Genomic DNA, 24,377 nt, shown 5'->3' with positions numbered 1-24,377 from the left:
ACTCTAATGTAGTAGATCTAGAAGACTATAGAAATACTAGATCTAAGTAAAAAGTATAGTTGAAAATGATAAAGCAGTGTTTCGAGACTTTTCTCTTGGGGGGGGGGGGGGGGGACTGATAAAATTACATAGATCTATATTCTATATAAATTCCATAACATTGGGGGGACAGAAGCCTTTCTCCTGAGGGAAGGTGGGTGGGTGGGCAGAGCCTCCCAGAAGAGATGCCTGGAAGAAACTTCTGTATAGTTTAATTTTTATAGTTTAGTAACAGTTTAGTTTATAATAGTTTATTTTTATAACTATAAAATGTTACAATGTATAGAGTATAGATCTAATACATGCTTGACTCATCATAACTTTGTTTCATAGACATAGTATAATCTTTTATTTATTTTATTTTACCTAGATCTAGTTGTTCTAGGTCAACCCACTGATGATAAAATAACTTTCTTTACTGGTCTAAATTATTTCTTGCAGATCCTTCAATTTGACATGTAGAGCTTTTTATGAGCAAAAGACTTTAGTTGGAGAAACTAAAATTCAAGTTGAAGGTTTGTCTTTTTAAAAAAAAAATTGGTAGATTCTAGATCTGAGACCTAGATCTGACTATTATATACAGATCTAGATCTAATTAATGACTAGATCTAGATCTGTCCTAGGCCTATATAGATCTAATTATTGACTAGATCTAGATCTCTATGTCTATACACAAAGTCTTGTCTAAACTGAAATGGAAGGCCTCTTGCCTATAAATATCAGAGCCGGCGTTAGGGGTACGCGGGGCCTATGGCCAACCATCCGCGCGGGGCCTTATATTTTTTTCATTGGTGTATAATTAAATAAAACATGTACAGTGAGGCGTTTTTTTCCTTCTCAACGCGAATTAATATTTATAACAATATATATGGTATTTTTAAGCTGTTTATCAATGTCGTATTAACATTAAGACACTGATTAACAAATAATTTGTTTACTTAGAAGTGCTTTTGAAATGTTGCTTGTTTCTGTTAAGGCTTTTTGTTTGAAAAGTAAAAAATAAAACAGATATAAGTTTGAGACACGCATTAAAGAGACGATGAACGTCAGCTTCAAACCTGATTTTTTTACATTAATGTTTATTTATGAAAATCTTACCAGTACGTTCACAAACGAAGATCTACTTTTCTTGCCTTTCGTGAGGAAAATTCCATGATTATATCATCATAGTCCAAACTGGAGGGTATGTCTTTTTCTATTGACAGAATCGACAGGCCGCAAAGCCTGTCTTGGGACATCGTTGATCTCAAATAGTTCTTGATCAACTTCAGTTTGGAGAAACTTCTTTCGGCGCTTGCCACTGTGACTGGAACTGTTAGCAAGATTCTGTAGGCGATCGCCGTATTGGGAAAGGAATCCCGAATACTCCAAATGTACTGAAGGCACTGTTTGGCTGACTTAATACCTTAGGGCACTTTGAAGCAACGTTAAATCGGTCCACAGTGGCAGGTGATAGTATCGATATTTTCTTAATTTATCAAGTGTTAACAGGGGCATTCAAAGTGTGTGGAAGCCATGGAAAATAGCAAAACATTGATAGAATTCGGAATAAGCTCGAATCGTGAAAAACACTGTTTACAGCTATAGATATCCAAATGAAATGACTCTCAAATGTAATCACGGACGCTCAGTAAGGTGGAACACTGGGGGGGGGGGGGGGTGACAGTTGGTGGGGTGAGGTGAAGTCCGTGAAGGATAACTGTACATTTAAATCTATGGGATGCCAAATCCTAAAAAAAAATCAGTTCGGGTACTACGTTACTGGATCTCTGACCGCGGCCATTCAAGAGAAGGTGGGTGTTTATAGAGCGTCCGCGTATTACATTACAGGTTAAGACCGCGTTCTCACAAGAGAAGGTCCGTGTCTATAATTAGAAAGTGAACCATGTGACAGCCAGCTTCATGTTATTAATGAGTTTTGCGATGGCATTCTCGGACTGCCGGTAATTTAGACGTTTTAGAAATCAGGAGAACTTTACCTTAAAACAGTCTCGGCCCGATGTATCAAACAGTATAGACTTTATAATTTGTTTAGTGTGCCTACACTATTTTAAAACAAGAATCACTATGGCCTTAACTATTATACTGAATATCCCTACACAGAGGTGCGGATCGCACCGGGTGACACCATTTAGGGGGGTGACACCAAGGCAAAAAAATAGCAAACTATATAGAGAAAAACTTGAGGGGGGGGTGCAAATAGAAAGTTTGAGGTGGAAGGGGGGGGGGGGGGTGCAAATCGAAAACTTGAAGGGGTGCAAATCGAAAGTTTGAGGAGGGGGGGTGCAAATCGGAAATTTGAAAGTTTTTTCCCGGGAAGGGTCGCTACGCCTCTGGGGGGGGGGGGGGGGGTGACACCATTATGTGCCGCACCGGGTGACACCCGACCTCGCTACGCCACTGTCCCTACAATTAATTAAAATAAACATGTGCTTAATCACTTTACGAATACCGTTAAAGTTTACCAAAATGAAAATGGACATAATTACTGTTTAAATGACCTTCAAAAATATAAAAATAAATACAAGTATAATGTATTTAAAGATGACCTGACAATATATAAAATAAATATGAACATAATTACTGTATGGATGCCTATCAAACGTATCGTGGTGAATATGCATAATTACACAAAAGATGCCCATACAGTGTATAAATTATGATTTTAGGGATAAATACTCTGGATTTCCGGGGCATGTCCCCATCCGCTCTCCCCCCCCCCCCTCCTCCTCCTCTGCAAGCCATCATCAGGTCACTGACTGTTTACTACAGACACCCCCGCCTGCTCTCTAAAAATAAACGTCTTCAACGGTCCGCAAACAATAGGGTATCTTTTTACGTTTTTCCCGATTTTTACCTCCCATCTCAGGTCGGGGGCTAATTCGCGACCGCCATCTCCAGTCACCTCAGGACAATAGCGAGTCGACCGTACCAGCGATGTGTGACACTAATGTCTTTCTTTAGAATAACGGTCTGTCCCAGTCCATGTAGAGGATAACTCACTAACATCAGCCTTGGCCTCAGTTTTAACATACAACAATTTCGGCCATTTAGTTGGGTTTTTTTTAAATTTAATTCAACAAAGATTATTTAAGTTTACAAACTAATTCAGGCAACAATGGCGTTGCTGAAGCGCGGGGCCCCTTCAAGCGCGGGGCCTGGGGCGACCGCCCCGTTTGCCACCCCCTAACGCCGGCTCTGATAACTATAACTTATATCAACCTCTCTTTATAATTCATTAATTGTAATATCATGTAAGGATGACCTTTAAGGTCATATACTAACAATTATTTTTCTTCCACACAGAACCTCAGCAGGGTCCAGTGCCACTATCAGTAGATGGACCTTTTACCTTATACCCTGGCCAGCCAGTCAATGTTACCTGTGAATTCAGTGGCAATCCAAAGCCTATGGTCACCTGGTATGTCAATAATGCACCTGTGGGACCAGATGTGGAGTCAAGGAATACTCTTATTGATTTTAAGATTGAGAAAAGCACTTACCTTACTTGTGCAGGGAGAAATAAACTTGGAACAAACTATACAGGAACTTGGCTGTATATGAAAGAAAGTGAGTAATAACACTAACTGCTGGAATGTTAGTGAATGGTGAAGATTGTCATTATATACTTATTAGTCACAAGCATGCTTGTTAAATTATATACTTGCCATTTGCATTTATTAAATACTAACATCTTTTTTATTTTACTTCCAGGCACAACTCCAGGTAAAGAATTTGTGGATGTTAAAAAGTTTTTCCCCATGTAGGGAGTGCTGTTCATATAATGATAGATAATTTTAAAAAAATATTTGGGCTAGACTCATTTTAACTGACAATAATGAAATACTAGCAAATAACATATATAAAAATTTAAAATAGCCTACATCATTTCCATTTACTCAATATTTTCATTTCTTTATTATTTTCATCAATCGTTGGTAATGTTTAGAGCCACCTGAGCCGCCAGTACCTGTCCCATTGCCAAAAAGAGTGGATGTATATATTGGTGATCCAGTTAATATAACCTGCGAGTTTAAGGGTAGTCCTAAGCCAATGGTCACCTGGCTCATTAATGACAAGGTTGTCAGCCCAGCATCGGAGTCCATTAACAGACTAATAATACCCAGCGCATCAACACGCATGTACCTGCAATGTAGGGGAGAGAACAAACATGGAAGAAAAAATACTGGTACATGGTTGATGGTCTCTCAGGACAGTGAGTGGAAATCTCTAATTTAAATAGGTTTTAATATTAATTCAACATTAATGACAGGAATCTTGGCTAACATAGACCACATTATTTTAGTCAACTTGTACTTAGTCTTAACAGTACTCAATTGATATTTTAGAAATACATTACTGTTTTAATAGAGAAAGAAAATAGCTATTTGGGGTGAAGGTACAATATCAATAAGCAGCTTATTTCATTTTAAGGGGGGTGGGGCGGGAAAGGGGGTAAAGCAAAGGTTATTTTAAAAACCTCATGCACATTTCTAACATATAGATCTACCATTTATTATCATTTCAATTTCTGTTAAACAACCTTGGGAGGACGGGGTAATTGGCACAATAACAATTGGTTCAAGTACTTGGCTAAGGACTTTCTTAGATTTTAAACAACTTCTACTTTGGCTAATATTACTAATAAAATGTCTTAAAAAGGACTGATTTGTTTAAAATTTTAATCTCATACTTTTTTTTTTTGCAAACCAGGTATAAGTTCATATATTAATTTTTTTTCAGTTAATTGATATGATGTTTTATTTTTTCTCAAAGGGCCATATTCTGCTCCAGTTTTTACTCATGACCTTCCCAAACAGCTCAAGATTGCTGAGGGAGGGCAGATAAATTTAACCTGTAAGGCTGAAGGCTACCCTGTCCCTACTGTACAGTGGTTTGAGAATGGGGATCCAGTAGGTGAGCCAGCTGATTCAATGAAGGAACTTGTGCTCACAGATATTGTTCAGCCAGTTGATGCCAAATGCAAAGCTCAGAATCTAGGTGGTACAGTGGAATTTAACACTGTAATTGGCATTATTCCAAGTAAGGGTTGCAACTTTTAAAAATGTTCTTTCTGTTAGAATTATGTTGAAAATATTTTACTGATCAAAACAATGTTTGCAGCAGGCCAAAACTTTGTTAAAATTTAAAAATCACCTCATGCCTGTTTAAAGGTGGTTATTTTAAAGAAGTTTTCTTGTATAACATTCTATCTATTATTTAGTCCTTCCTAACTACGTTTATCTTTCATTATACATTGTGATTTACAGAAACTAATGGAAAAGTATACACAAAACCAGAAATAAGTATAGAGAGGCATAGTTGAATATGTCTGTATATAATATTACTACTTTACCCATCAGGTGTTACTGTGATCTTAGAAGAAATTAAACTTTTAATTAATTTTAATACAGGAAGCATTTCAAATTCAAAGTGTCATTTTAATTCAGTATACATGTTGAACTACAAAACAACACATCTGCCAAACATTGACAAGTAATGTCAATCATCAAACCTTACTGTTTTTTGATGTGTTTAAAATTTAGCATGGGGTATTGGTTTTTGGCATCAGATATTTAAAGATATAGGAGTGATTAAAACTTGATACTGTCCTTTATGTTTGATCATCGTCTAGTTATCTACCAAATACATGGATCATAATAACATGGCCCATTACTCAGGGTCCAGTGAACGTTAAAATTCTCATCAAAAAGGCTTGTTGATTTCTTTTCTATGTAGCACACAAGCTCCTTCAATCTTTAACTTTTAAACTAAACATTTTTTTATTAACAGAAGAAGTTGGTGAGAAACCAAGAATAACATCCCGCTTTAGTCCAACTAGAAGAGTCACAAAAGGTACAGATGCATCCTTTGACTGCATAGCAAAAGGCGATCCTCTTCCTGAGGTCAGATTGTTTAAGGATGGGGTAGTGGTACCAACACAACGTACAGTTTTAGGTAGAAGTTACTTCGTCGAGAAAGCTGTTACAAGGTAAGTTACTGAAGAGAAACTTACTCAAGGTATAATCCTAAGAAAGAGTTTGTTGGGGATCCTGTAACAAGTTGTGTATTTTTTTACATATCATTTTAGTGCCTTTACTGTGGTGTGTGAAGCAGTCAACAAGTTTGGGTTAGCTCAAACCTCTACAGATGTTGTTATTGAAGGTATCAGCTGACTTTTATCCCTAGTTTATTTTAGTCATTAAAATAATGAATGAATTGCCTGATGTTGGTAAATAAAAACAACTAATTTTATTCTTAATTTAAAATTTCAGAGCCACCAGAACCTGAAAAAGGTAAATGATTACAGTAGTAATTGTAAATCAGGTACACAAGTGTACCAATACCTAATACATTAGTGTAACAACATCTAATACATTAGTGTACCAACATCTAATACATTAGTGTACCATCTAATACATTAAGGCAGGGGTTCCCAACCTTTTTTTACTCTAGAGCACATTCTAAAATATCGGTAGGGTGGCGGGCACCACCTATTTTAAATCGACAAACTCCCTCCAGAGGCGTAGCGACCCTTCCCGTCACCCGAGGACAAAACTTTCGATTTGCACCCCCCCCTCAAATTTTTGATTTGCACCCCCCCCCCTCAAACTTTCGATTTCCATCCCCTTCAACCTTTCAATAATGTTTATGAAAAAAATTCTGTCTCTGTCGAATAGTGAGAGGCGGGCACATACGAATTGTTCGGCGGGCGCCATGGCGCCCGTGGGCACGGGGTTGGGAACCCCTGCATTAAGGTACCAAAACCTAATACATTTATGTACCAACACCTAATACATGAGTGTACCAACATCTAATACATTAGTGTACCAACATCTAATACATTAGTGTACCAACATCTAATACATTAGTGTACCATTTAATACATTAGTGTACCATCATCTAATACATTAGTGTACCAACATCTAATACATTAGTGTACCAACATCTAATACATTAGTGTACCAACACCTAATACATTAATATACCAACATCTAATACATTAGTGTACCAACATCTAATACATTAGTGTACTAACATCTAATACATTAGTGTACCAACATCTAATACATTAGTGTACCAACATCTAATACATTAATATACCAACATCTAATACATTAGTGTACCATCATCTAATACATTAATATACCAACATCTAATACATTAGTGTACCAACATCTAAAACATTAGTGTACCAACATCTAATACATTAGTGTACCAACATCTAATACATTAGTGTACCAACATCTAATACATTAGTGTACCAACATCTAATACATTAGTGTACCAACATCTAATACATTAGTGTACCAACTTCAAAACATAATTATACTAACAGTTATAACTTGGGACTATGTATCACTATTCCATCTAATAAATGTGTACCAACATCTAGTATACGATTATAATAGGACCAGTAATATGTTTGGCTGTTTTTTCTTTTTTAAAATGATTATTATGACATTTCTAGTTAGACCAGTAGAAATGACTGGCTATAATGGCAACATCTTTTCATCAAATTATGCTGTAGTTCACTCTCTAGTCATTACATCATTTTATAGACTGAAGACGTCATGAATTCTAACACATTTTAAGCTTTTTAATAATAATAAAAATTAAATAATTGAACTAGTTTGTTAACTATTTTTAAAATGGCATATATTTTTATTTTGAAATCCCACCCCATAATCTAGCACCACAGTTTACTAGTGATCATAAACCAAAACTAGAAATTTATCCTGGTCAAACTGTCAATGTCACCTGCACGGCTGTGGGTCACCCTGTCCCAACTGTCACATGGTCTTTAGATGGCAAATCAATTGGCACTCCATCAAAAGGCACCAGCCAATTGACCCTGTCCAACATTATAAAAGACTCTATCCTAATGTGTAGTGCCTCCAACTCTGTGGATGTCATAGACAGAGAGACATCTATCTTTGTTATTGAAGGTGAGATGTGTTTCCTCTGATTATTAACTTAAATACACTTTTTCTCTATAAACTAAAACCTTAAACTGCTAAGTTTAAAGATGCTAATTTCTAGAATTTTGATAAAATACTTTTAGTTAACCTATTTTTAATGTTACATTTTTTTTTGTCTTTAAAATTTATTTAAATATTGTCCCAAATTACCTTTATTACAATCAATAATTCTAATAAGAGTAACAATAACACAAATCCTAGATGGAGAGATGAAAAAACCAAAAATCATGCAAAAGTTACCTGAGAAAACAAAATTGCAGCGAGGAAAAGATGTATCACTGACCTGTAGAGCCTTAGGAGATCCAGTCCCTACTGTATTATGGTTCAAAGATAATAAAAATGTCATTACAAATTATGAAAAGCCTGGATTCAATTTCTATAAGGAGCGTAATATTACAGAGTGAGACATTCCTTATTTCTAATAACTTAGTCATCCATTCCATTATACTCATACTTATTTCTAATAACTTAGTCATCCATTCCATTATACTCATAAAAGTATTTTCTAAAAATTCATAACCCTATTTCATAAATTAAAATGAAAGGTACCCAAAATATCACAAGAACAGATTCCTCCTATGATAAGAAGGTATCTTTGTTCAACTTTTTTTCAGATCTTTCACTCTGCGATGTGAAGCTCTCAACAAATTTGGAAAGGCAGAAACATCAACACAAGTTGAAGTTGAAGGTCTTAGCTTGTCCATTCAGTTTTAGTTGAGACATTTAACTTACCACTAAAAGTTCCATCCTAGTAGTTTTTAAACTCAAGGTTTTTTTAATCCCTTAACCATCCCACATAGTACGCTAATATATGTTTTATCTATATTAAAAGTATTAACTATTATTTTATTCTGGGCAGCTGTAATCATAATTAAAAATGATTTATCCAATGAGAGTTTTCAGTAGCTATGTTTATAAAAAAAAAAAATATCTTTTAGGTAACCAAAAGTAAAATGTGTGTTCCCAATGTTGCAGAAATACCACAAACACCTATACCAGTTCATCTCCCGAAACAAATTCCAGCTGAATTTGGTGAGAAAATAAATATCACATGTGAGTTCAAAGGTCACCCTAGACCAATGGTGCAGTGGTTTAATGAGACTGTACCTCTGGGACCTGGAGTGGAGTCCAAGAATGAACTGGTCATTGAAAGTGTTGAGAAAAATTCTAAACTAAAGTGTAGAGGAGTAAACGACTATGGTTATGCTGAAACAAATACCAATCTAATTGTAAGAAAAGGTAAGGAAGACTTTACATTACATCAACTTACACATACTTTTTTATGTTATTAAAAATGAAAAAAAAATTTTTCTTTATAAATTTGTATTTGAAGGAAACTTACAAAAGCCAAAGCATCAGCCAACGAGCACAGAGATAGTTGTAGAGGAGGGTGAAAATGTCTCAATTCCCTGCCAGTTCTCTGGGTTCCCACCACCTGATATTGCCTGGTATGCAAACACTGTCCAGTTAGGGCCTGCAGACAAAGTCAAGAACTTTCTCTTCATTCCAAAGGCAGAGAGGAGTGCTGTACTGACCTGTGTTGGTCAGAACAAAGCAGGGAGTGTTAGTGTCCAGTACACACTTACCGTCCGACCAAAAGGTGACTTGTCCTTGACATAAGAAGTTCTGCTAGACAACAGAATAAAGTTACCAAACTGACAAATAACTTGTAATAATTAGATGTAACTTCTTAAATAAGGCTAACAAATGATGAAGATTTCTGCACAAAAAAATGTAATTTACTTTTTGATTAGCTCCCATATCTTGAGAGCATCATTGTACCAATATACAGGAGACAATGAGGATTTATCAGTAATTTTAAAGTGACAATAAAATTAGTTTTTTTTAGCTTACTTCGCTTTTTTAACAAGCTGTGTTGGGTTATTTAGACCTTAGGTTGTTCTATTAATAGTACTCTTTTTGAAATAAGTAATCAGTAAAGCTTAAAAGTTTAAAATGCTTCCTTTCACAAATTTAAATTATTAACATTGAAAATAAACGAAAAACAAATTTAGTTTTATCCACCTTTAAAATTTTTCTAACAACGCTAAATCTCAGATGAGTTGGAAAAAGAGCAAAAGAAGGGAACGAGAAAAAGAAGTAGAGATAAGCTAAATTAATGCACCATTTTTTTAAATTTAGTAAAAAATATAAAGACTATTATTTTGATATTTTATGTAAAGAAAGTATACTAAAAAATGTGAGTATAGATGATCAAAAGAACAGTGTTTTGATAGCAAGCCAATCAACATGATTATAATAGTAACTGGTAGTTTCATGTGTTAAAATTGGTTTTGATCATGGAGGATAAAAAAACGCATTTACCCACACATAAAACACCCCACCCTTCACCCACAAATACTATTTACCCCAATAGACTTTTTTCTCTCCAGTCAAGCCATATGTTGTTACTCTCTTGGCGAATGTCTCTGAGGCTACGGAGGCTGTAAATCTGGAAATAAGATGGAGAGTAGAGAAAGGAAATATAAATGCTATCAGGTTTGTTTTATTAAAAATATAAAGTTTGTATCATTTTTGACCATTACCTTAGTATATATATTTAATTTTTTTCTTTTCTAATTCCTGATTACAGAAACTTCAGTTTGCAATTAACAGACACATTTGGCAATGTTCTGATGGGTAGATTAAAACAGGAACCAAATGCCAGATATTTTAAGATTTTTCTAAATCCATCAAATGGGTAAGAGAAAAAATACTAGTGGATCAATTTAAAAAATTGTATTGAAACCTTTCTTTCTGTCCAAACACAACTATGTGCAGCCACTAAATTAAGTTGAACTTATTATTTTGTGTTCAAGGCTGGAGTAGCCTATGTATGGAATGTTTCTGTCAGCAGAGAGAGAAAGAGAGAGAGAGAGAGAGAGAGAAGGCTTAAAATTAGTCAGTGGTAAATTAAAATATTTTGTCTGGTCAGTCATGCTCATTCTCTGTGGTTTTCAGATTTTAATTTTTTTCACTAATGTAATGTTTTCCATTTTACTTTATTGTATGAAATCTGTTAAAAAAAAAAGCCTATTTTGTTATCTTGTCTGTGTATTTGTCTGTGTTTATCTGTGAGCGTGAATAACTTGAGTTCTGCTTCAGTTAGGGGGATGAAAGTTTAGATTTCTGTCATCTTTTGAGCAATTGCAGGAATCTGAAGTGATTCTTTATTTCTCAAATAACTTTAAAAAAAATTTAAAATCTTTGTATCATATTCTCATATTGTTATAACCTATGTTAGATGAGTAGTTTTGTCACAAACTTGCCTGCCTACCTTTTCTATTGCTTGATTCCACTGAAATCCTAATTTATTTAATTGGAGATTTTAAAAAAGTAAAACATTTTTCAGGAATTTACCAACAATTTTTGTCTTAAATCTTCTCACCTACACTGACAATGGAATGGTGAGCAACGTGTCCAAAGAAATTGACATTACAAAGAAGGATAAGCCAGGTATTTTATGTGTAGGGCTTGTTTATATTGAATAAATGAAAAATATAGCAATATAGCTGCATTGAAATATATACATATATAGGCATATATATATATATATTTTTTTTTTTTTAAAACAAAAAACATCTGTTAGTAATTCACATGATTTATTCCCATTAACCCACAGCCAAAAAACCAGAACTATGTGTTGAGCTCTTTGAAATCAGGGAAACAACTGCAAAAATTGATGTTGTTACACAAGGAATAGAAGCCAATGATTTCAGGTGAATTTAATCCTTCTAGATACATTTTCTGAATGCTACAGCGCAAATGTTAAAATGGTTTAATGATTGGCTGTCCTCTTCTGTTTTAGGATTCAGGTGGAGTTGATGAATGAAAGCTCCGCCCCAGTGTACATCCTCAATTCTAGCACACCTTCCCCAGCTTCATTTTCTATCAGGAATCTAATCCCCCAAAGGTGGGTCATTATTGCAATAAAATTCCTCTAAGGTGGGTCATGATTACAATAAAATTCCTCAAAGGAATTATTATGTTTGCTGATATTCTATTGTTTATCCTAAAATGAAATAGTAACTTGGGTGCTTATCAAAGGGGCTCAGGTGACTAGGTGCTAGTGACAAACACCATTTTACTACTATCCAAGGGGTTAACCTAAGATATTCGGCCTGAGCAGGCCAAGGGTTATCTAGCATATAATTAAATGTTATCGACACGCTGGTTGTTGAGGGCTACTTACATATGGGAAGACAACTGCAGTGATTTGTCATAAGTTGAGTTTAGGCATGCTGCTGGAGGTTGTGGTAGAATCATTACTCATGACATGCACATGGATGCCAGACACGATTCTGATGACCATAGGGAGACATTATTGCCTCAGTCTTATTGTTGGACGAGAGGCAGCTTGGGAACCTATAGTTGTCAGGTGTGATATACAACACAAGTTAGATAGAGTGGCGCATGACAGGATAGCTAGACTAGATACTGTTTGAGGATATATAGCGGTCAATTATTTGGTGTGAAATTCATTGGTGCATAGTGATCGGGCATTATCTCGAACATTAAGTGACTATTCAGAAAATTCCTCAAAGGTGGTTCATGCTTACAATTTAGTTCCTCAAATGTATATATCCATTGTATATCTCTGTAAACACACAAAAAATTTCTTAAGCAGCATTTGATTTATTTTATTTTCTATCAGGTATTTTATTTTGACAGTGGATGCAGTTGATAGGGGGAAAAAACAATTTTTAAAAGCCATAATCACTTTTAGAACACCAAATATTGGAGGGTATGCACCTTCAGTTAAAGTCATCACCAATAAACTTGTGCCATTAGATATTATTGGAACCACCACAGTTCAACCGACAAAGTTGACTAAAAAAACTACATCATCAGTTGTTGACAAACAGACAACTCCAGTGACATCAAAGGTGACAAGGTACACAACAACAGATAAAACTAGCATAACACGATCTACAGTAACCAAAGAGAAAACTACTGACAAACCAGACACAGTCACTGAGCCAACAGAAAAAATAGATGAAGTCACCGAGCCAACAGAAAAAATAGATGAAGTCACCAAGCCAACAGAAAAAATAGACGAAGTCACTGAGCCAACAGAAAAAATAGACGTAGTCACTGAGCCAACAGAAAAAATAGACGAAGTCACTGAGCCAACAGAAAAAATAGATGAAGTCACTGAGCCAACAGAAAAAATAGATGAAGTCACTGAGCCAACAGAAAAAATAGATGAAGTCACCGAGCCAACAGAAAAAATAGATGAAGTCACTGAGCCAACAGATGAAGTCACCGAGCCAACAGAAAAAATAGATGAAGTCACCGAGCCAACAGAAAAAATAGATGAAGTCACTGAGCCAACAGAAAAAATAGATGAAGTCACCGAGCCAACAGAAAAAATAGATGAAGTCACTGAGCCAACAGATGAAGTCACTGAGCCAACAGAAAAAATAGATGAAGTCACTGAGCCAACAGATGAAGTCACCGAGCCAACAGAAAAAATAGATGAAGTCACCGAGCCAACAGAAAAAATAGATGAAGTCACGGAGCCAACAGAAAAAATAGATGAAGTCACCGAGCCAACAGAAAAAATAGATGAAGTCACCGAGCCAACAGAAAAAATAGATGAAGTCACTGAGCCAACAGATGAAGTCACCGAGCCAACAGAAAAAATAGATGAAGTCACTGAGCCAACAGAAAAAATAGATGAAGTCACCGAGCCAACAGAAAAAATAGATGAAGCCACTGAGCCAACAGATGAAGTCACTGAGCCAACAGATGAAGCCACTGAGCCAACAGATGAAGCCACTGAGCCAACAGATGAAGCTTCTAACATGACCCAGTCACAGACCACCACAGCTACCTCTGGCACTTCTAGCATTGAAGCTGTTGACACAACGCTCACACCAGTTACAACTGAAACTACATCATCATATCTAGTGGAAATAACAACAGAGGGTGAGTAGCTGCTAATTCAGTTAGTAGTTTAGACAAAAAATTATAACAGATGTCACCACCACAGTTGACATTCAAATGTGTTATTAATAACAAATATATATACTACTTAAGTGTTTAAAACTTTATTTAGGCCCATATATTTGCCTGACCACAAGAGATAAGAAAATTTGCAACATATATAAAATTTAAAAATAAGTACTTTTGTAGAGAATAATATTATGATTAATAGGAATGTATAAACACTAATGTATTTAAAGACTTTAATAAAATTCTGAGATATATTCAAATTTTAGGTCTAGTATAGCGCTTAAGTTAACATACACATGTCATCAGTAACAATATAAATCTTATTATGTTTATGTTAATAGTGAGATGTAAAGTTAATGTAGGCTGTCATTTGCTATTAATAAACCACATGCATGGGCATGCTTTCATTTACAAGACATGAGAAGCTATAGATGTTGTCATTATCACCTTTAAGTGCAGCTTTTAAGGTACATACAAGTAACAAACTCCTGTTTGGTTATTGCCTTATTTAAAAATAGATTTTAAAACATTCTTAAAAATGATCTACTTGATCTTCTTAGTAGGGATCCTATTACATGTCAATAGCCGATTGTTACATGCTGTATGCAAAACACTTGTGGATTCTTCAGCTCTTTCTTGTCATGATTGTCTGTCCAAATAATCCTAATCAAATGTAGGCCTAGGATTTAGGTTCTTTAGGTTGTAGCTCAAACAAGGGTCATCATCTACAATTAACTGGTCATGGTGGTCTACTTAAAAAGCTCAGGTTGACAGTAGATAATTTTAAACTACAACTATTTTTAAACATGTTATAATATCCTATATACAAAGACTTGATGAAAGAAATGCACCTAGCAAGAAAATTATGTGCTGCTAAATATATAATAGATAATAACTCAGAAAGAAATTTTTTTAGCCACTTCATCATCTTTTGCCATTTATGCCCAAGACACCTGGGACAGATGAAGTAGAGTTCATCTGTTTCAGTAATATCAGCATACAAGGAGAAAGTGTGGTCAGCACTATACACAACTGCCTTAGTTTCCTTAACGTGAGTCAGGTACCCATCTTTCACCACTTACCTGAAGTAAAAAATTATGTACTTGATGGAGATCTCAACTACCTTTTGACTACTTGATTTGATTTCTTACCCACACAAAATGTTCAAATGTAGACCTACTTGTAATCTTTCTTGTTTAGAAGAAGAAGACAAGACATATGAGCTTGATGCTGATGTCACTTACAAGAGTCAGACTGAGTGAGTACTTCTCTGGGATATACTTAAATATCAGTTTTAAATAAAATTACCCTTAGTGGCCCAGATGAAGTGGAATTACCCTGTTTCTGAGACCTCCGTATTAAGGGATAGTTTGGTCAGTCTCCTTTATGCCCAACCTCCTTTACTTGTCTTGAGTCCAGCACTAATCAGAGCTGGGTGAACTCTGGGACATCCTACAGACTCAAATCCTGATCCCAAACTCTTGTTTTTTGTGAGACCACACAATCCCATAATCCACCAAGGGTAGGTAATCTCAAACCTGGCTATTGAAGGGGATGTAACTTACCAGTTTAAGAGTAGGTAATCTCATACCTGGCTATTGAAGGGGATGTAACTTACCAGTTTAAGGGTTGGTAATCTCATACCTGGTTATTGAAGGGGATGTAACTTACCAGTTTAAGGGTAGGTAATCTCATACCTCACTCTTGGAGGGGTTGTTTAACTTACCCTCTATGTCAGGTACCCCCACTAACAAGTAGTTTGTTCTTATGTGAAATAAATTCATTTGTTTAATTCTTTAAAAAATATAGGGCTATTATACGGTGGACCATGCAGAAAGGCTACCTGGACCAGATAGATAGATTTGTTGTGACATTAACATCAGCTACTGGAAAAACTTTGATGGAGCATGCAGTGGATGCAAATCAAAGGTATAACTCTGCTCTGACTAGCAGTAAAAACTACAACGCCAATGTAAAATCTTACATTATATTTTATGTTAAAACAGAGTCCTGAAAGTCTCTGGTCTGACTCCCAGTAAAAACTACAGCGCTAATGTGAAAGCTTATGGCCCTGGTGGAGTTCTGGCTGAGGATAATGTTTGGGTGGGTACTGCATCTTTCAAGCCAGGTATGTCTTAATTAATACTTGCTGTTGTAAATACCATTGTTTGCTAGTGATATTTAGCCTAATTAAAATAAAACAGTGATTTAAGTTGTGAAAATTTGATGTACTTTAAAATGTATGGCTTTCTGAAATATGTCCTTGAAACTTTTTTAAAATTTGTCATCATGTGTAGATCAATCCAGTCCATCATTACTACTGGAGGTCAATGAAGTTAGAGCCACAAATGTACGTCTTAACTGGCAAATGGAAGGAGTTGAACCCAGTGAAGTCAAGGAATACAGGTCAGCATAAAATCATCTAAAAGGACAAGTTTCAACTGCCTGAAGAATTTTAATTTAAAAAATTATAGAAAATTTAAAATGATTGAAATCACTTCCGTTATAGGCCTATAGATTTTTCCAAAATATATTTGAGATTAAATGATTGCAATTATGATATAGGACATTTTTAATAAAATTTTAAGTTTTGGCATTTTAATTATTTATTTCCCACCTGTTTTTTAGGGTTGAAGTGTTTGAAAAAGGGCCTATGGGTGAAAATCTGGTTACATCCAGTAAACCAGGAGATGTTAACGATGTTGTGTTGTTGCAGCTTTCCCCAAAACAGTGAGTAGTTTTATCCACATGTTAGGGGAGAACCGAGAGGTGATCTCATTCACTCATCCGTGCATCTTCGTTGTCAAAGGGGTTTGTTTAACCTAACCAAACCAAACTAAACTAGACTAAGAAAAGACAAAGTCAAGTCGGGTAACTATGAGGTACTTTATTCCACAACTAAAGTAATGTAAACCTACACAAGAATTAACTAAAATGTAAAACTTAACTCGAAGAAAAATAAACCAAAAATAATTAGTCAATCCAAATAAAACCCAACAAAAATAGGCAGACAGCAATTTATGCTGTAACAGAACAATACAATTAGAACAGGTCTAACTTAATATGCAGTAACGTATATTCTGGAATTCTAACAGGCCTCATGGCAGAATAAAACGTAGGTACATTACAACTAGGCGGTTCTTTAAGGCTAATGCCTAAATTATATCTGATTATTTGGTACATAGATCTGACAATAATAATATCAGTATTGCCTAAAGATATCAACCGTTTGACATATTGTATAATATTTAATAATAAAAAATGCCTCACACTTACGTATAAAAAGTTCTCTCCAAGCCACACCAAAAAAACCGTCTCCTTTCTAGCTCTACCTAACGCATCGGCCGTCTTATCGGTCCTGATCCCCCACCGCTGCATTCCTCCCCCTCTGGTAGACATCGGGTCATCCGAGAGGGGGAGGGGCACAAACAATGCCTTCCTGCCTGGTCGCTAATCTGACCTGCTAATTAGGTTCAAACCGTACTATAGAGACGCTGGAAGGGGGGAGGAGGGGGAGCAGCGAAAGGGACAACAGCCAATACACTTACAGTGTGGCATCACCCAAACTGGTGTCACACAATCTGGTGTCACCCAAACTGGTGTCACACAATCTGGTGTCACACAATCTGGTGTCACACAAACTGGTGACACCCAAACTGGTGTCAGACAAACTGGTGACACCCAAACTGTAGTGTCACCCAAACTGTGGTGTCACACAAACTGGTGTCACACAGTGTGGTTCACCCAAACTGGTGTCACCCAAACTGGTGTCACCCAAACAGTGTGGTGTTACCATAATTGTGTTTGATTGAGGTAAGTGGCCCACACAGTGAACATTTCTCTTGCACAGTTAGTGTCTAATTACAACAGGTAGCCAGATTCATTTACTTTTACAGGCAGTACTACGTGGTCTTAACGACAGTGGGGCATGATGGGAAGGAAATAATGAGCACATCCGCCACATTTAATACACCCTCGACTAAGAAGTTTGGGGAGCCAGTGAGATCTCGAAGCTCGGAGCGATCAAAGTTTGGCCCTGGTGCTGTCATCCCTGAATACCCTAAAGGTGAAAGCAATAATGAAAAGGCTTGTTTTCTTTCTTTAATTACACTAACTCACAGAGCTAGTTAGGCTATTAATTGTTTTTGTCTTCTTTTGGTTTGTGTTTACTGCCACTCTTTACAATGCTTGTCTCAGTCATCTGGAAAATGTAACCTTCAAATGGTTTATTGACCTCTGACCTGGCAATGTGAATTGACTCTCCAGTGAATTACATGCTAGTGCATGATGTAGGTTATCTGAGGTAGTGACAAAACCATCTTTTCTAAATTTCCACCCAGCTCACTTAATCCTCTTCTACACCTAGGATGCTAACAACATGTTGTAGCCATTTATTTTTCTGAATTTTGCATTGGCAACAAGAAGCAACAAGAAATCTATTCAAACATAAAACTGTCCATTGTTTTATTGTATTTTATTTTTCTTAAGTATTAAGTAATGAGATCCAGTGTTGTAATTATAGCTTCTTTAAAATTGACAGAAAAGGAAACCCATCTTGAAATGACATTGAAACCAGATGGTCCAAGAAAGACAAAAATAGCATGGAAACCTGTGGGTAAAGATGCTGACTCTGTCCACACTTACAGACTTTCTATCTTAAACAGGGATGGAGACACCCATTCCATTAAGACATTACCAGCAATCACTACTGAATTGGTCAGTGAGGATTTGGAAACTGACCAGTAAGCAAACTAGTGAAGTAAAAATTGTTATTGCTGTGTCTCTCAAGTGCTCCATGAAACTCCATTTAAAACAGACCAGAGCGATTGTCTTTGATTAGTGAGACCGGAGTCAATTGCCTGTTAAAAGTAAAAAAGTAAAGTTCCTTATCAAACCTGATGGTCTATGGGGCAAGTGAAGTAGTGTTCACCTGTTTCTGTGACCTCTGCACATGAAGGGATTTTGTAGTCAGCACTAAGCCCAGCCACCTTTACTTTCCCTATTGTGTTAGATAACCATCAGAGCTGGGTGGACTCAGGGACATTTCACTGACTTCAGATTCAAACTTGAGACTTTTGGATTAGCAGTCTAGCTATGTACCGCTAGATCATTCTGTCCCACATTGTCTGATTAGTGAGGCCAGAGGTGATTTCCTAACAATATCTAGACGTCAGGTTTTTGAAATACAAGCTGTTAGGTAGTCCCAATCTCTGCCCATTTGAGGACTCGCAAATTGATATTGAAAAATTTAAAATTTTAATTAAGTGATAAATAGACCTAAATGTGTTCTTTTGCATCTTGTTCAAATATTTTTTTCTTAGTTTCACATATACATGCTGGAGTATAATGTATCTTATCCAAATTTAGGCCTTATATTGTTAAACTGGAGGCATTGAATCAAGATAAAGGTCTAATTGCCATCAAATCAGTTTACTACTATCCCAGCGAAAGTGCTGACACATCACCAGACACCTTCACATACATACCTGAAGAAACTACAACTACTGCCACTTCTGAAAGTAATACATTTCTTTTTTTAGTTTTTATCATACTTTCTTAATATAATTCTACTGGATCTTAGTGCTATGCAAATATTCTTTTAATAAATTATTGAATGTAAGTAAAAAAACTAAGCTATCATTTTAATAAATTTCTGGGAAAAAAAATAATATTGAAACTCAGTTTTAGTGAAGCATATACCATTTGAATAACTATTTCTGAACTTTATCTTCATTGATCACCATAAATATAAAGCTGTTTGTGTTAACTTCAATGATGATGCTGACATTATGTTTGCTTTTATAAAACTGCTAACTCAAAGTCCACTCTTTTCAGTGGTGGAATCTCCTATGTTGACCCTGGACATCAGCCCTGAGGGAAACAATGAAACCAAACTAGACTGGCGGATGGTGGGAGAGAGCAGATCTCGACCTGTTGGCACATACAGCTTGAAGGTGAATGAGGCAGATTCCCACAAGGAAGTCCTGCCCCCCACAGTCTACCCTAGCAACATCAAGACAGTTTATCTCAACCCACTCAAACTAAATGTGTATGTATTAGAAGTAAAAATTTGTCGCATCAAAAGGATTTCCTTCTTTTTCTGTTTAACAAATGATTTCACTACTACTTTAATTAGAGCTAATAATACTAATAAAATGCATTTGATCATACAGGGGTTATTTAATAACACTTGAAGCCTTGGACATTCATGATGACATAATTGATTACGTCACTTCACGTTATGTTGCATCTCGGCAGTTAGTGCCACATACAATCAGAAAAACTTCCTATCACAAGCCACCAACATTTCCTGAAATAACAGGTAACTCCTGACTTTTAACTCATTTTCTTAAAAGTATTGGAAGGTGTAAATATAAGTCTTGTTTTCTTGGATTTTATTACAATAACTACTTCTAACATGGTGATGCCCCAGAACCAGACTGTACACCTTTTTTTTTTCTTAATGAACCAAAGCATTTTGGTAAAATATTTTGTGGCCATATCACAACTCCCTTTAAGCAAGTGTTTAATATAAAAATGTTAAGGACCATGTAACGACAAATCCCTCTGAACCATTTTAAAAATTGCTTAACAACTGTCTGGTTCTGGGGCAGTGAAGTACTGAAGTTTTAAGCTAATTAAGTTGTATGAATATTATTAGCCTTTACTTTTGGTTCTTTAAAATTATTTATTTTATTTTTGTACTATAAATGAGTAAAGTATTTATGCCTGGTTTAAAACATTAGTAAGGTAATTTTTGTGTTGACCAGGTATAGATCCACCAAAGCTTAGGCTGACCATCATTCCTGAAAAAAATGGCTATTCGTATATGCAATGGATATCAGCAGAAGACATAAACCGTCCAGTGAATGCATTTTTACTGAAAGTTGCTGATAATAAAACCAATGAATTGATTGTCAAACCAAATAAGTTACCCCCAACTGTCAAGAGTTATATCCTGAGAGGACTAAAGCCACATAGGTACAAATATTTTTTGTGTTGTAAATTTTGTTACACCCAACAGTAACAATCCTAAATTCAATAAAAACTTGCAGGATTAAAGAGATACATGTGGTAAAAATCTTGATAGATTACATTTTCAAATTTTAAAATACTTTTGTTTTTACAAATTTTGATCTGAAAATCACTTTAAAAAAATAGAAATTTGTGCACAAAATACACCATTTTAACTAAAAAAGAAAAACCATACATATTTTCAAAAATTTGTTCTATCACTTTTGTTGGAAGCTCTATATGTAACCTATACAGAATAACTAGATACAGTTTTGATTAATTTTAATAATAATTAAGAAAGTTATTTCAATGTTAAAATGGTAAAAAAAAATTCCAAGATGGCAGCTATTTTTAATTTTTTAGACTTAACTCTTTGAGTTATGACTAGATCTATATGCTAGATATGATAGCATTAGTTTTATAAATAAACATTTTGGCTAATTGGGTATTCATCACCCGCCCATGCCCTTAAATGATACATGCTGATTACTTAAAATACACTAAACAAAAAATAGTTGTCAATGCTTGAACTAAGGCATTTTTTATTATGAAAGGGTATTTTATTATTTCACTTATTTCTTTAAATAATGCTGTTTTAACACAGCCATCTATCAACTTACTTTCTCTTGGTCTTGATGGAAACTTGTGATTAGTTTTCATAATTGTCGAAGTTTGTGTACATTTTAACTAAAACTTGTTTACTTGGAGCATTCTATTTTTAAATTAACTCTTTCCATGTTTTCTATATACAGCATATACTTTGTTGCTTTGGAGTCACTGGACATTCTAGATGCTGCTATAGACAGGCTTTACTACCGATATACATACAATCCTACCTCCGATGAAACCCAGACAGATTATGTTGGTCATACAACTGTTAAAATAGCTAGGTTTAAAACAACAGTGCCTGCCTTTAAAAGACCAAGGCCAACAGAACCAGCTATTGCAACTAGACCAACAGTGCCCATTGTTGTTAGAACTAAACCAACTATTCCTGTCATAACAACTAGAAAGACAGTACCTGTTGTAACCACTAGAAAGACAGCATCTGTTCTAACAACTAGAAAGACAGCACCTGTTCTAACAACTAGAAAGACAGCACCTGTTCTAACAACTAGAAAGACAGCACCTGTTCCAACAACTAGAAAGACAGCGCCTGTTCCAACAACTAGAAAGACAGCACCTGTTCCAACAACTAGAAAGACAGCACCTGTTCCAACAACTAGAAAGACAGCACCAGTTGTAAGAACTATTCCAACTTTACCTACAATTGTAAATCCTAGAGGAACTCGGCCCACAACTATTAAAACTACAGCAGGTTTAAGAACTAAACCAGCTTTGCCTACTACCATTAGACCTAAACCAGCTTTGCCTACTACCATTAGACCTAAACCAGCTTTGCCATCTGGCATAAGTAGTATGGTAGCTAAGATACTTACAACTCTCAGAACTACAATTCCTACAACTACAACAGTTTCTACTAAATCAACTGTACCCACATTGGCAAAAGTAACTCCACCGTTACCCACCAAATTACCATCACTTGTACCCATATTGTCTGGAACAACAGTCTCCACTGTTGAAATCAAGTCACCTGTCCCAACTTTGTCTAGTATAGAATCATCAACTGCAACTAGTCACACTGCACCTGGACAAGGTATTCATTGCATTTTTGTGAAATTACACATTTAAAGAGAACATTTGTTCTGTTAAATTGTATGCTGAACAATGAAACATGTTATTTGAAGCTCCTTGTCTCCTCTCCAGGTGAAATGCCAGTACTGGTTCTTTACGTCTCACAAAACAGTGATGGTGAGACTGAGTTTTCCTGGAATCTCACAGGTGCCAAGCACAGGCCAGCTAAATCATACAGTTTGAGAATACAAGACTCAGAAACCAAGGCAGAAATTTATACTCATCCAAAGATAGATGATAATGCAACCCTATTTCGAGGGTTGCAGGAAAATGGGTACAGGGAATTTTTTTGACAAAAATGTAGAAACTGACTGGATTCTAATAGTTTATGCTCTCTATCTCCTAACTTAAACTTCCTCTACACTTGGGCTCAGACTAAACAAGTTCACAGTGGTGCACTATGGGATATTGTCTGTCAGTGTTAATGAAATTGTTGTCTTATTGCAGGGGCATTTTAATCACACTCGAAGCAGTGGATGATGCTGGTGAAATCATTGACAAGGTCCATGCCCATTTTGTTGTGCCTCCATATGGTGTAACAAAAAACCCAATCACATTCAAATCTGCTGGAATGAAAATTGCAACTGACACAGTTACTGAGGCGGTTGTCACAACTGACCTAGTTACTGAAGCTGAGCCAGATGTGACAGTTACTGATGCTATGCTGACAACAGAAACACCAAGTGGTAACTATTGTTTTGATTAAAGCTGGACTCCAGGGATATTCTGTAGAGATAGTTGTTAATGTGTGATGTGGGTGTTCCCTGATTATACCAAGTGTTTTTGTTTGTGTCAGGAGAGGAAGAGCTGCCACACCTAGAACTACAAATACAACCAAGCAAGGAAGGCGGTGCATCTCTAAATTGGACGTTGAGTGGGGTCAGCCGAAACAGACCAGTAGATCAGTATCTCCTTAAGGTCACTCGAGGTGAAGCAGAAACACTATGGAAGTTTGAACAACTCCCAGGAGATACAACTGAATTTAAAATAGCAGAACTGGTAGAAAATGAGTAAGTTGCCAATGATTTTATCTTCCTGAAAATTTAATTTTTTAAAGTTTGAATTAAGTAATAGTTTTAAAAAACTTTATAAATTGTTGTCAAAAGTAAATACTAGTAGCATATGACTAACTAACATACACCTGGGAGATATATGTTGTAGTGACACATGACCTGGACATGTATACAGCAATGACATCACATGGACGGGAACAGGACATTATACCCCCTCAATTACCCCCAGACATTACCCCCCTGGAGTAATTACCCCCTGTCAATTACCCCCCCCCCCCCAACATAGCTAGGTACAGCTAGGGTTAAGGTTAGGTTTAGGGTTAGGGCTAGATTTAGGATTAGGGTTAGTGTATCAGGGTTAGGGTTAGATATAGGGTTAGGATTAGGGTTAGTGTTATGGTCAGGGTTAGGCTTAAACTAATGTCTAGCGTTGGTTTTGGTTTTGTGTTAAGTTTTAGGGTGAGTTGAAAGCTAAGGTTTTGGTCTTTTTCTCAAGGTTAGGATTAAGGTAATATGTAGGTATAGAATTTGAGTTAGAGTTTCTGGAGTTTCTAATTGACAGGGGGGTAATTGCTCCAGGGGGTAAATACACTTGACATGGACATGCATGTAGCAGTGCCGCTACTCCATATTTTAACTGAGATTTCCATTATAAAACCAGAATGACCAAGGTAAT

General features: G+C 35.9%; 2 protein-coding genes across 5 annotated transcripts in view; both read left to right on the top strand.

Moving 5' to 3' along the window:
• LOC131954061 (netrin receptor DCC-like) overlaps positions 1 to 3,806 on the top strand; it is a 32,450-nt gene extending 28,644 nt beyond the window's left edge. The window contains exons 14-16 of the mRNA XM_059317561.1: positions 481 to 554; positions 3,346 to 3,609; positions 3,754 to 3,806. Coding sequence (XP_059173544.1) covers positions 481 to 554; positions 3,346 to 3,609; positions 3,754 to 3,806 — 391 coding nt within the window. The remainder of the gene's footprint in view (positions 1 to 480; positions 555 to 3,345; positions 3,610 to 3,753) is intronic.
• Positions 3,807 to 3,992: 186 nt separating this feature from the next.
• LOC131954050 (uncharacterized) overlaps positions 3,993 to 24,377 on the top strand; it is a 31,499-nt gene continuing 11,114 nt past the window's right edge. For 2 of the 4 annotated variants that reach the window (XM_059317535.1, XM_059317536.1), the window contains exons 1-31: positions 3,993 to 4,255; positions 4,816 to 5,082; positions 5,833 to 6,031; positions 6,131 to 6,204; positions 6,315 to 6,335; positions 7,734 to 7,988; positions 8,223 to 8,421; positions 8,636 to 8,709; positions 8,997 to 9,260; positions 9,355 to 9,621; positions 10,415 to 10,520; positions 10,615 to 10,722; positions 11,374 to 11,477; positions 11,644 to 11,740; positions 11,830 to 11,934; positions 12,676 to 13,952; positions 15,180 to 15,237; positions 15,789 to 15,908; positions 15,986 to 16,107; positions 16,277 to 16,385; positions 16,608 to 16,709; positions 17,876 to 18,045; positions 18,520 to 18,721; positions 19,347 to 19,498; positions 19,815 to 20,028; positions 20,153 to 20,301; positions 20,750 to 20,960; positions 21,746 to 22,650; positions 22,761 to 22,962; positions 23,136 to 23,374; positions 23,485 to 23,698. In XM_059317535.1, coding sequence (XP_059173518.1) covers positions 4,093 to 4,255; positions 4,816 to 5,082; positions 5,833 to 6,031; positions 6,131 to 6,204; positions 6,315 to 6,335; positions 7,734 to 7,988; positions 8,223 to 8,421; positions 8,636 to 8,709; positions 8,997 to 9,260; positions 9,355 to 9,621; positions 10,415 to 10,520; positions 10,615 to 10,722; positions 11,374 to 11,477; positions 11,644 to 11,740; positions 11,830 to 11,934; positions 12,676 to 13,952; positions 15,180 to 15,237; positions 15,789 to 15,908; positions 15,986 to 16,107; positions 16,277 to 16,385; positions 16,608 to 16,709; positions 17,876 to 18,045; positions 18,520 to 18,721; positions 19,347 to 19,498; positions 19,815 to 20,028; positions 20,153 to 20,301; positions 20,750 to 20,960; positions 21,746 to 22,650; positions 22,761 to 22,962; positions 23,136 to 23,374; positions 23,485 to 23,698 — 6,749 coding nt within the window. In that variant the 5' untranslated portion in view covers positions 3,993 to 4,092. The remainder of the gene's footprint in view (positions 4,256 to 4,815; positions 5,083 to 5,832; positions 6,032 to 6,130; positions 6,205 to 6,314; positions 6,336 to 7,733; positions 7,989 to 8,222; positions 8,422 to 8,635; positions 8,710 to 8,996; positions 9,261 to 9,354; positions 9,622 to 10,414; positions 10,521 to 10,614; positions 10,723 to 11,373; positions 11,478 to 11,643; positions 11,741 to 11,829; positions 11,935 to 12,675; positions 13,953 to 15,179; positions 15,238 to 15,788; positions 15,909 to 15,985; positions 16,108 to 16,276; positions 16,386 to 16,607; positions 16,710 to 17,875; positions 18,046 to 18,519; positions 18,722 to 19,346; positions 19,499 to 19,814; positions 20,029 to 20,152; positions 20,302 to 20,749; positions 20,961 to 21,745; positions 22,651 to 22,760; positions 22,963 to 23,135; positions 23,375 to 23,484; positions 23,699 to 24,377) is intronic. The other 2 variants (XM_059317538.1, XM_059317537.1) reach the window with 2 other exon arrangements.

The sequence above is a fragment of the Physella acuta genome, unplaced genomic scaffold (assembly GCF_028476545.2).
Source record: "Physella acuta isolate Inbredline_101_S28 unplaced genomic scaffold, ASM2847654v3 ptg000970l, whole genome shotgun sequence".
In the NCBI taxonomy this organism is placed as follows: domain Eukaryota; kingdom Metazoa; phylum Mollusca; class Gastropoda; family Physidae; genus Physella; species Physella acuta.
The sequence above is the reverse complement of the archived record's forward strand: the minus strand, read 5'-3'. Positions and strand labels throughout refer to the sequence as shown.